Source organism: Scyliorhinus torazame, chromosome 13 (genome assembly GCF_047496885.1).
Source record: "Scyliorhinus torazame isolate Kashiwa2021f chromosome 13, sScyTor2.1, whole genome shotgun sequence".
NCBI classification, from domain to species: domain Eukaryota; kingdom Metazoa; phylum Chordata; class Chondrichthyes; order Carcharhiniformes; family Scyliorhinidae; genus Scyliorhinus; species Scyliorhinus torazame.
Genome location: NC_092719.1, coordinates 171,233,809 through 171,246,654, shown reverse-complemented (window position 1 = coordinate 171,246,654; position 12,846 = coordinate 171,233,809). Strand labels below are relative to the sequence as shown.

General features: G+C 43.0%; 1 protein-coding gene across 1 annotated transcript in view; it reads right to left on the bottom strand.

Moving 5' to 3' along the window:
* Nucleotides 1-12,846, bottom strand: part of dnah12 (dynein, axonemal, heavy chain 12) — a 475,562-nt gene that overhangs the window by 285,378 nt on the left and 177,338 nt on the right. Inside the window, exons 26-30 of the mRNA XM_072472436.1 lie at nucleotides 11,764-11,916; nucleotides 10,252-10,491; nucleotides 5,387-5,632; nucleotides 4,393-4,512; nucleotides 4,039-4,148 (exon numbers count right to left, since the gene is read on the bottom strand). Of these exons, the coding sequence (XP_072328537.1) occupies nucleotides 4,039-4,148; nucleotides 4,393-4,512; nucleotides 5,387-5,632; nucleotides 10,252-10,491; nucleotides 11,764-11,916 (869 nt within the window). The remainder of the gene's footprint in view (nucleotides 1-4,038; nucleotides 4,149-4,392; nucleotides 4,513-5,386; nucleotides 5,633-10,251; nucleotides 10,492-11,763; nucleotides 11,917-12,846) is intronic.

Here is a 12,846-nt window from a genome sequence, read left to right as displayed (position 1 = left end):
CAGATGTATCCAAAAGAGGGAAATGCCGTTTAAACCTGGAGATCAAGTGTTTGTGAAAGCACTAAACAAAGATTATTTTTCTCCTAGGTGGAATGGACCCTACCAAGTGCTGCTAACAACCCGAACAGCCGTTAAAGTAAAAGAAAAGCCAGATGGGATCCACGCATCTCGTGTAAACTACATCATACGGAACTTTTGAGAGTATTAGCAAAACGCTAACCTGAAGAGAATGGCAGCGTTGATGTTTTTATATTATCATATTAATCCAACATCATGTAGAGGGTAAACTGAACACTAACACCTTGATATACATGTCTCACTCATACGCAGAGAGGGTAAATAAATTCAGTTGTTGGGTTTTCACCAAATTCCCAGATGCGTGGGGGAGGGCTTTCCTGTGCAACCTATCCCATTCACCAGTAAAGACCATAAGACCAAGGAGCGGAAGTAAGGTCATTCGGCCCATCGAGTCCACTCCACCATTCAATCATGGCTGATTTCAACTCCATTTACCCGCTCTCTCTCCACAGCCCTTAATTCCTCGAGAAATCAAGAATTTATCAACTTTTGTCTTAAAGACAATCAACGTCCCGGCCTCCACCGCCCTCTGTGGCAATGAATTCCACAGACCCACCACTCTCTGGCTGAAGAAATTTCTCCTCATCTCTGTTCTAAAGTGACTCCCTTTTATTCTAAGGCTGTGCCCCCGGGTCCTTGTCTCCCCTGCTGATGGAAACAACTTCCCTACGTCCATCCTATCTAAACCATTCATTATCTTGTAAGTTTCTATTAGATCTCCCCTCAACCTCCTAAACTCCAATGAATATAATCTCAGGATCCTCAGACGTTCATCGTATGTTAGGCCTACCATTCCTGGGATCATCCGTGTGAATCTCCGCTGGACCCGCTCCAGTGCTAGTATGTCCTTCCTGAGGTGTGGGGCCCAAAATTGCTCACAGTGTTCTAAATGGGGCCTAACTAGTGCTTTATAAAGCTTCAGAAGTACATCCCTGCTTTTATATTCCAAGCCTCTTGAGATAAATGACAACATTGCATTTGCTTTCTTAATTACGGACTCAACCTGCAAGTTTACCTTTAGAGAATCCTGCAGAATAGAATGGCCCTTGATTTCTTGTTAGCTGAAAAGGAGGCACCTGTGCCCTGATTGGAAGTGACTGTTGCACACACATCCCTGATAACTCAGAAAAAATTGATAATCTGGTGGATCGCATTCGTAGAGAGGTGACAAGATTACATGAAAATGAGGGATGGGACTTTGGCTTTGGGTGGTTAGGATCATAAGAACAGAGGATTGTGTTCTGGATTATAATCGCCATTGTAATCTTGATTGTCGTATGGTTACTGTTTTAATGTTGCGCAAGATCTTTTTGTTGTACTAACACGGGAGAACAGCCCTAGCCGCCTTGCCTCCTTGCTACCAGGCTCATAACATGCAGGGAACTGTCATACGTCCATTCTCCTTACATTATAAACTACCCTTCTCTACGGAGGACACAATAATTTACTAAAAGGTGTTGATCAAAAGATCAACAAGGAGGGAATTGTGGAAGGGAAATGAACATAAACCAACTTAGAAGCATGCTGGGAAATGCTTGACTATAGTTCAACACTGCTTTTGAATGAAAATAAGTAGGTCAGGTAACATAAATAAAATACTGCTTAATATTCTGGTCTCGGCCTTATTATGAAAACACATTGTCCTCCGAAAGATAACAAAATGTGTACTCGAGTTGTTTTTAGCCAAGGGCAAGAACATACGTACTACATATTTCATCTTACGTACTTTCCAAGGTCTTTTAATATAAACATGCCTGTTTACTTCAAGCTGTTATTTCAGACTATAAAATATGCTGTCTTCAATCGAATCTCAGAGTGCAGTTCATTGGCTTTGCAGCTGGAACACTCTCTCTCCGCAAATATATTTGTGTAAATAAATTTCCTTAAATCGAATCTCGAGGAATTTGTCTTTATTATAATTTCCACGACTGAGGCCAATCATCTCAACCCAAAACATCGCTGCACATATTTCTCAGGCTAGTATCCTAGGCCCAAGCATACTCAGCTGCTTCAACAATGAATTTCCCTTCATCATAAAGTCCGAAGTGGGGACGTTCGCTGTTGACTGTACAGTATTTGTGACCTCCAAGATACTGAAGCAGTCTGTGTCCATATGCTGTAAGACCTCAGCACAATTCAGTCTTGGGCTGGTAACTAGCAAACTGTGAAGCACAGTGGTTAGCACTGTTACCTCACAGTGCCAAGGACCCAGGTTTGATTCTGCCTTGGGTGACTGTCTGTGTGGAGTTTGCATGTTGTCCCTGTGACTGCGTGGGTTTCCTCTGGGTGTTCGGGTTTCCTCCCACAGTCCAAAGATGTGATGGTTAGGTGGATTGGCCATGATCAGTGCACATGGGGTTACGGGGATAACATGTGGGACTGGGCCTAGGTAGAGTGCTCTTTCGGAGAGTCGATGCATACTCGTAGGGCTGAATAGCCTCCTTTTGCACTGTAGGGATTCTATGAACATTCGTGTCACAACAGTGCAAGGCTATGACCATGCCCAGCAAGGGAAAATCTAACCAAGTCTCCTTAACATTCACCATCACTACAATCACTGAATCCACCACTATCAACATCCTGGGAATTATTAATCCAAAAATCTAACTGGATTAGTCATGTAGAGGTTGGGAATTCTGCAGCAAGTAATGCATCTCTTGACTCCCCAACGCCTGTCCACCAAATGCAAGGCACAAACCAAGACTACGACGGAATAATCTCCACTTGCGTGGATGAGTGCAGCTCAAATACTGAAGCAGATCAACATCATCCAGGACTTAGTAGCCCATTTGATTGGCACCCAATCCACCACCTTAAACATTTACTCCTTCCATTGGAACGCACAGTGGCAGCAGAGTGTACCATGAACAAAATGCACTGTGACAACTCGCCTAGTCTCCTGTGACAGCACCTTCCAAACCTGCAACCTTTACCACCTAGAAGGACAAGGGCAGCAGATGCTTGGGAATATCACCACCTGCAAATTCCATTCCAAAACACTCGCCATCTTTTCTTGGAAATATTACTGTTTCTTCACTGTCGCTGGGTGAATAATCTGAAACTCCTTTCCTAACAGCACTTTGTATCTATCTACACCATTCAGACAGCAATGGATCAAGAAAACGACTCTCCACCACCTTTGCAAGGGCAATTAGAGATGGGAAATAAATGTTGGCCCCGCAAGTTATGGTCACATTGCACAAAATAATGTAAACAAATCAGGAGGAGCAATGGCAGCAACGTCTTTGTTTCTGACTCTTTATCCTGCACTTCATATTGGACAATCCCTACCATCCCTAATACATCAACAGCAGTCTTACAATCCTTCTTAGTTAGCTGTGGCTCAGCTGGTAGCCTTGGAGTTGGAAACACACACACACACACACACACACAAGCGCACGCATGCACACACTCACATGTGTCCCCTACCGCAGGACCAGAAGCTCTGGGTTCCAGTCCAACACTAGGACTTGTTGGCCATGGAAAGAGCAGTTCAACGGGCTGATATCAACTCAGGAATCCTTCTCCCTGGACCCACTTTTCCCCAAATGGTATAAACGGTGGGTGTGAAGATACGCTAAAAACACACACACTCTGCTCCACTACTAGGCATTGTCTATTCAGCCACTATTTTCTCCATGTTACAAAACTTTCTCTCAAAATGTGAATTCCTTGTCACCTCCCTTCTTGCTTTCAAAGGCTTTCTTAATGCTGTGCCCTTCAATTATGCCTATGTTTCTTCAGTCTTTTTCACTTTTTACAGTGTCAATCTGCTTAGAAGTTGCTCTCTTGTTCTCTATGAGAAGTGCAATATAAATGCGAGTTGTAGCTGCGTTATATACATTAGCTGAAATAAGTGAATAATTTTTGTTTTTCAAGATCTACCATAAACGATCAAGTTCTATGCAGAGATTAGAGAGCTTTATACAAAGTCAAAACATTCTTTTTATTCTCACTCACCCATGTCTCACAATCATCATTTCATAGGTTTGGATCATTTTATCCAGGAAAGGCTTCACTGGCTGGACACCTTGCTTATTGCAGCATTCAATGGTACACTCAAGAAAAAGCTAAATTATGAAAAACACAAGTATTAATCTATTTACCAAAGGTAAAGGATTCGAGGAAAAGAAGATCTAATAAAGAAAGGGGTGGAAATAAATTTTCAAAAATGCTTAGGGCAGTCGGGAGGACCCTAATTAAGTAAAAGAAAATGATGTTCATTTGGATTCTCTCATCATGATCTGTTACCATAATTACATTTAATTTCCAGACATTTGATTCAAATTACATAAATCACTGAAAAATTCCTACCCGGTAATCAGCTTCAGGAAGTTCAACACCTGGAAACAGATCACTTGTGATACCATTGAACAATGGAATATCATGCGACAGGAACTTGGGCTCATTCACATCCTTGATTGATCGCAGCAACTAAAGACAAAATGGAAATATGTTGCTTTCTTATGTTGTTTAAACAAAACCATTAAAGACTGGGTGTCACTGGCATTTGTAGTCCATCCCTAATTGCCCTTGAACTTGGTTTGCTGGGTCATTTTGGAGGACAGTTCAGAATCAATCTCATTGTCTTGGATTTGGAGTCACATGTAAGCCAGATCAGGTAAGGATGGCAGATTTCTCTCCATAAAGGACATTAGTGAACCAGATGGGTTTTTATGACAATCGATAGTTTCACCATCGTTTACATTCCCTTTGTCTTTCTGTCCATGACATCTTCGTCAATCTCCACTGACTGCTGACCCTCTATCCAGCCCCACTGCTCCACGCCACCCCTTCCTCCCCATCAACCACAACAGTGTAAATCTAATCCCATCTCCTCTTCTCTCTAGCTTTGACAAAGAGTCATCCAGACTCGAAACATTAACTCCCTTCACTTTCCACAGATGCTGTCAGACCTGCTGAGCTTGTCCAGTATTTTCTGTTTTAGTTTCAGATTCCAGCATCTGCAGTAATTTGATTTTATCAACAATGTTAGTTTCATGGTCACCATTACTGATATGCACCATTCCTGGCAGCATATTCTAGATATATTAATTGAATTTAAATTCCACCAGTTGTCATGGTGGGATTTGAACATATGTCCCCAGAGCATTAGCCTGGGCTTCTGGATTACTAGTCCAGTGACATTGCCACTGTTCCTCTCATGTACCCTTGTGTTTCTGTATTTCTCTGGACAGATGCTGCCTGGTCTATTGATTGAAATAAAAACAGAAACATTTGGAAATTGAATTCTCAGTGTCCACAGTATTTTGCTCCTCATCTTAACTGTACTCACTTAACAACTTACCAAAACATCTTCATTCTCTACAGGGAATTTTAGCTTCAGATTGCCAGCTGCAACTAAAACAGCTTTAACTGCTCGCATGCCATAGTCGTAGTGAAATTGTGATGAAAGCTGCTCCGAACACAACCTATAAGTCATCACTATTTTTACAGACAATGGCTTGGCATTGAGGAAGCCATACGAATAGAGAGAGATTTCAGCTATCAGTGCATAATTAGGAACCATCATAGCTACTGTCCGGAATAGAACCTACAAAAAAAAATGAAATTACAGGTACAGAGATCGTCAGTTACCACAGAATCAGCTCGCACCATACTTTCAAGTAACATATTTCAGATCATAACTCGTTGAGTAAAAATAATTCTCATCTTCCCCCTGAACATTTTTGCCACTCTCGGTGCGCAGAGATAATGGGCGTCATTCTCCGACCCCCCGCCGGGTCGGAGAATGGCCGTTGGCCGCCGTGAATCCCGCCCCCGCCCCCGCCGAAGTCTCCGCTCCCGGAGATTGGGCGGGGGCGGGAATCCGGCCGCGCCGGTTGGCGGGACCCCCCGCTGGATTCTCCGGCCCAGATGGGCCGAAGTCCCGCCCAGGAATTGCCTGTCCCGCCGACGTAAATCAAACCTGGTATTTACCGGCGGGACCAGGCGGCGTGGGCGGGCTCCAGGGTCCTGGGGGGGGGCGCGGGGCGATCTGACCCCGGGGGGTGCCCCCACGGTGGCCTGGCCCGCGATCGGGGCCCACCGATCCGCGGGCGGGCCTGTGCCGTGGGGGCACTCTTTCCCTTCCGCCTCCGCTACGGCCTCCACCATGGCGGAGGCGGAAGAGACTCTCCCCACTGCGCATGCGTGGGAAACTGACAGCGGCCGCTGACGCTCCCGCGCATGAACCGCATTTCCACGCCAGCTGGCGGGGAAACAAACGCCATTTCCGCCAGCTGGCGGGGTGGAAATCCCTCCGGCGTCGGCCTAGCCCCTCAATGTTGGGGCTAGGCCGCCAAAGATGCGGAGCCTTCCGCACCTTTGGGCCGGCGCGATGCCCGTCTGATTGGCGACGGCTTTGGCGCCAGTCGGCGGACATCCCGCCGTTGGGGGAGAATTTCGCCCAATGTGTTCACTCCTGTTGGTCTGTTTGCCTGCAAACAACATATCTCAAAAACGAGTGGATAGATTTCAATGAAACTTGGTATATAGACATGAAATGGCCCTAGGCAAACTATTTTTTGGTGAAAATAAGGATCCAGATTCAGATCTTGAAGTCTCTGAAGTATGCATTAACATTAGAAGATGGTATGAATTGCCAATTTTTAAAAAATGTTGTGAGTTGTTTTATTTAGATTGTTGTTCATTATTTTAGAGTCTTGTCATTGTCTCAGCTGCTGTGGTGATATTTGTCACAGCTGACAAACTACAGGCAGTGTTTTCCGAGCAGGTTATTAGATGTGGATTGGACTGGAGACTCCCTCAGTGAGATGAAAGCTCTTAATAAAAATATTTATTTTTCAGGTTTAAAGTTACCGAGCATCAACTAGGCAGGGAAATATCTCAAGGAAGAGTTGTGCAATTGTGTTGAGTTAATTCAGTGTGATGGAAGGACGGCATAGTGGCACAGTGGTTTGCACTGCTGCGTCACGGCGCTGAGGACCCGGGTTTGATTCCGCCCCCGGGTCACTGTCCGTGTGGAGTTTGCACATTCTCCCCATGTCTGCGTAGGTCTCACCCCCACAACACAAAGATGTGCAAGCTGGGTGGATTGGCCACGCTAAATTGTCCCTTAATTGGAAAAAATATATAACTAAGTACTTTAAATTTTAAAAAAATACAGCGTGACGAAGGTAACAAGTGCCCCCTTCACTTGTTTTCAATCTATGGGCTGGACCATTTTCTCCTGCTTGAGTAGAATCCATGTAAAGATTTTTTTTCAAATGGTCGCAGACTTTAGTCCTGATTGGTCTATGGGAGAAATTGCAAATTTTCTTCTGCACTGTGTAATAGCCCACCTGACCGAAAAGGAAAGACAATTGGTTCCTTTTTTTTCTTGCACGCTTGAATGTTTATATGCTGGAGAAGGGCATTCATCAAGGTTGAAGTCTTGGAGAAAATTCTCAGGGGTCTGAGGTATTGCATTAAACTGCTGAGACAAACTTAATCCTGGGGTTTGGTACGCTAAAAAAGAGAGGATCACATGGCAGGATTCTCCATTTGGGAGACCATGTTCTCCCGCCAGAGATGAATCACTCCAGGTCTGCCCTGGCGCTAGGAGCGACGCCCAGAAGTGATTTACTCTCTGCTATGTAAATGCACGCACGGCGAGGAGCTCCTGGGATTCTGTTCGGAATCCCACTATTGGGTCTCGATTTTGAGTAGGCGGCCCGATGCCAAGGCCCAGTACCTGGCCCCTCTCCCCCCACAACACAAATCCTGACCCCCCCCCAACTGACAAGTAGGGGCCATCCACCCACACCCCCCATTACCACCACGGGACTTTCTGCTACACTCAACCCCCACAGCATGCACACATGGGTTGACCAGAGCCCCCAATGACCCCAAACAGACCCCCACATAGTGACCCCCCATATCAGAGATGTCCAGCCTATCAGAGACCTCCACCATCAGTGCCCATGACCATCAGTGACCCCCCCCCCAAACATATCAGAGACTCCCCCCCCCCCCCCCCCAATAACAGAGTCCCCCTATCAGTCACCTCTGCCTGGAAGCTAAAGAGCAGTCTAGGCAGAAACAGTGAAAATTCACTGCATTTTGTTTACCTGTTCCTTATACCTGCTGCCTGAGACAGAAGTATAGAAAGCAGCAGCTGTTACTTTATAGAATGCCAGAACATATCACAAGGCTTTAAACCCTCTCAAATCCTATGATCTGCAAGACTTCTATTCACTTTCAAAGAGAAGTAGCCATTAGGCCATACAGCCAGATGTCTGAATTGTTTGTTTTCATTTCCCTTCACGCTTGAATGCATCTCAAGTACCTTTTGTGAACCTAATTGCAATGTTTATAAACAGCTATCTATGATTGACAGGTCGTCACCTTGTCACCACATCAAAATCAGTTAAGTGCTTTCTGCTGAGAGGAAGAGAAAGCACTTAGCTCAATGCTTATATGGAACTCTGATACTGGCGGGCAGCGGAGAATTCACCCCATAATGTGAAAAGGTACAGTAAGTTAATAGGGTGTGATGGTAAGAGAGTGGTAGTCAAACTATCAAAGTCCATCTATCTTGGTTAATTGGGATTCATTACAAATGTTCAGAATCTGATCAATTAGTCAATTAAATATCCTGTACCCTACATACTCACATGTTTAACAGTTATGAGGAACTGAATATGATAGATAAGGAGCCAGACAGTTCATGGTTCATGCAAATATTTCAGGGGTAATCTTTAGTTCTGGGAAGGTTATTGTTGTGAAGATCAGGCAATTAAAATATTGGGCCTGGGCAGCATGGTGGCACAGTGGTTAGCACTGCTGCCTCATGGCACCGAGGACCCAGGTTCGATCCTGGCCCCGGGTCACTGTCCGTGTGGAGTTTGCACATTCTCCCCGTGTCTGCGTGGGCTCACCCCCACAACACAAAGCTGTGAAGAATAGGTGAATTGGCCACATTAAAGTGCCCCTTAATTGGGAAAAAAAGAATTGGGTACCCTAAATTTAAAAAAATTTGGGTTTTAATGATTGCCAAAACATCTGAAGAATTGGCAGTTCAAAAGGTTACTTTGTTTGTTGAATAGTCAGAACAGAAGAGAGCTCATTTAATTGGAGAAATTGTAAATGAGGGTTAATTAAAGATCGGTTAGAGGACAACCCACAGCAGACTACGTGGTCATGGACATATGTGGAGCTTAGGACTTTCAACTTATCTGGATGTTTGCTGGAAGAGTTTTTAGTTGCAATTAGACCTCATGTGGTCTGCACTGAGAGACGTTAATCAAAAGAAATGACTGTTAGACAGACCTACAGTGCAAATAGAGTAAAACACTAACTTCATCACTGATCACGTAGAAGGTGGGTGAAGCTTAATCACAGTCAGACTCCTGTGAGAAATAGAAGCTGGAACATTGCCTCGTTGAAAGCAATTGAGAGAATCTGCAACAGGCCTCACCAAGTCCCTTTGCAAAAAAAAGTAACCAGCAGTTGGGAAAAGTAATAACAAGCGACTGAGATTTCCACAGTCGAGAGGGTAAATAAAACTTTTATCGCTGAGAATAGCTGGAACTGAGGAAACTTCTCCAAAGAGCTGTGGCGTACTTATGGGTGGTCCCTACAGAAGTAAATAACTTTTAAGATTGATGTATCTAAGAGAATGTTTGGAAGTAGGAAATAAGAAATAAACCAGAGTGCCTAATATATGTGTTTGTAAACAATATTGTTAAGTTAATAGTACAAATTTTACTTAATTATTTTAGAGACCATAATATTTTGTTGTTAAAAAAGTGAAATCTTGTGTAGTTCTATTGGTTAAAGAGGTATTTGTATTTCACTTCTGTTAATTGTCCCTAAACAGATTGTAATGATAGGCAGAATGATAATGACACACAGAATAGGGTTATCATATCAGAAGGACAACTGCCTACAGTGATGTACTTATACTATGGTGATGTGCATACCAGAAGGGGCCAGATAATGCAGGCATCCGACTATTGCACGGCAAACAGGGAAAGCTACTGGCAAGTTCAAACTACAAGAGGCTGGTAGTTTGGGTTATCCTTTATACATTTGGCTCATGACTTGTCCGCTGTAACCAATCTTTGCTACAGTCAGATCCATCAACAACAGCATTCAATCAAGTGGCAGCTAGAAAAAATAAACCAGCAACTAACCTGTAAATGTGCAAACAAATAAAATAATGTGTACCTTCAGATTATCAGGCAATTCAGAGCGTCCTGCATATCCTGGGTTCATTGTAATAGCAACAAAACAATTTGGATTTAGTCGCAGCTCAGTCCCCTCAAATAGAAAGACCTCAAGATTGTTTTGGATTGCTCTTTGGATGCAAAGGATCTGCTGAGCCACTACAGATAACACTTCCAGCTCAATACGATTAAATTCATCAAAGCATGCCCAGGCACCTGAGGACGCCAATCCTTTAAAAAACTGAAGAGGATATAACAAAGCTTCACACAACTATAATATTTCATATAATAATCTACATATTGTGTCAGAACAGCTACATAATTGAAAGGTGCTAAGTATTTGGAACATTAAATGAAAAGGAAGCACTGTTCAGGAGGTCAAGCTAACCACGTGCACATGTACTAGTCTTGTCTCAAGCTTGTAGGTTTCTGGGTCTCCTTCTTCAGCACCATGTCGGCGATTCTGAAGATTGAGTTGCAGCCCTGTTCTTACTAGCCATATTTGGGGTGTCAGACTTGCCGGAACTGCAGGCGGGCATGAGGGCCAATGCCCTTGCCTTCACCTTGCTGACTGCCCAGAGGGCAGTACTGCTGGGGTGGAGGTCTCCATCTCCACCCAGTGCCTCGGTGTGGCTGTGAATCTCATGGAGTTCGTATACCTTGAGAAAGCTAAGTATACTGTGAGGGGAGCAATCGAGGGGTTCTATTGGAGGTGGCAACCTTTTATTGTTTGTTTGAAGGAATTGGTTGCCGTTAGTTGTTAACGGTGGGTGGGGGTGGGTTACATTTAGGTTTTGTGGGGGGTAGTTGTGTTATTCAGTTTTTTATGGTTGATGTATGTAAATTTGTTTATTTTTTCTATTTTGCACTTTATAAATTGAGAAATTTTAATAATTGTTTTTAAATGAAAAGGAAGCAATAGTCACTCCGCAAGAAAGGAGAAAAGTAGCCTGTAAAACAGGAGAGCTTCATGGTGTAATTTTGGTTATATTCATTGCACTCTTACTCTGGGTCAGAAATGTCTAGGTTAAAACCACCATTTAGGGCCTTGAGCATTATCAAATCTGATATTTTAATTTAGTAATAATGGAGTATTGAGCCATTAGACATGTTGATAAAAATATTAGACCAGTCTTTTGCGAGGTTTAGGAGAACATTTGAGATCTAATAGTTCTAGCAAAAAGTACTAGCCAATATTCTTAACAAAAATCAAAAATTGATTAGTTGGTAATTCACCTCATTGCACAAGACAATTTCAAAATAGCGATGTTTAGCTACGTAGCAACAGGCATGGTATACTTTAAAGCAATTGTATCTAAAATGTTTTTGAATATTTATAGGGTGCTAAATAAAGCAAATATTTTTTTCATAAATAAGTGGAGTTTGGCAAGAGTTTGAGCATCGTACACACTCCTCCCCGCCCTGACCAACCATAGTTGCACAATCTAAAATTTGAACTTTCACGAACTTCAACCACACCATGGATATATTTTGAAAATATATGGGAAATTACTTTTCCCATAGCAATGTAGTCCAGTCCATCAGAGCAGTTGAAGACAACACATTGTACAGCAACGGCTTTTGCCAAGTCTTTAACAGATTCTGTCTTTCCTGTCCCTGCAGGACCTTCAGGTGCTCCACCCAAGTTCAGAAAAAAGGCTCCAATCTGTCAAGAAGAAATTGATTTTGTCAAAACTTTCCCCACAACATCCAAGAATGATTCCACATTTCAAGTCCATAAAAATTACATTTCTTGTTTAGTGGACAATCAGTACACAGTCATATCCATCCATTACCTTCAGGTTAAATCAATATTTATATGAAGAATTTACCAATCTAGAGAAAATACACATGAAACAATGGATTAAGGAAAATCATCAACCAGCCATGGTCAAATAACACATGAGCCTCTGCTGGGTAATTGTAAGAAGTGGTTTATTCTTCATATTCCATTGCTTTGGCAACATCCATTTTGTTTATTTTGATGAATATTATCCTTTGCTTGTTAATACTGAATAGACAGGCATGAATATAAAGTACTAGTAATTTCACATGGAAGAACAAAAGCAAGGAAACACAGAAAGGCACCCTACAATAAAAGGGGCAAAATCCAGTATTTGGTTGACAACAAAATTATCAAAGGAGCTCCTTGCAGATATTTTTTTAAATTGTAATTTTTCTTATTAATTAATTAGGTTGTAGGATTGAAAATTCATAGGTCAGGATCACGTCCACTGGTGGCCCTTCAGCAGTGACTCCCACCAAGGTTTGAGGGGTGAGGGGATACACCTCATCAGCAAAGAACAGGTGAGGGCGATCGCATTTTGAACACATCCACCCCCACCACTTCCCTAAAAATGGCTGGCAGAAATTATGCTATTTACAAACTGAGGAAGTGGGGTATCCCAGTCCCTTCCATATACATGATCTTTATTTTTTTTATTCAGTGATCTGGACACTACCCCAGTAAGTTACATATTCTCCTCTTTGGAGTCCATGCATCTTAGAATAATAATAATCTTCATTGTCACAAATAGGCTTACATTAACACTGCAATGAAGTTACTGTGAAAAAACCCTCGTCGCCACATTCCGGC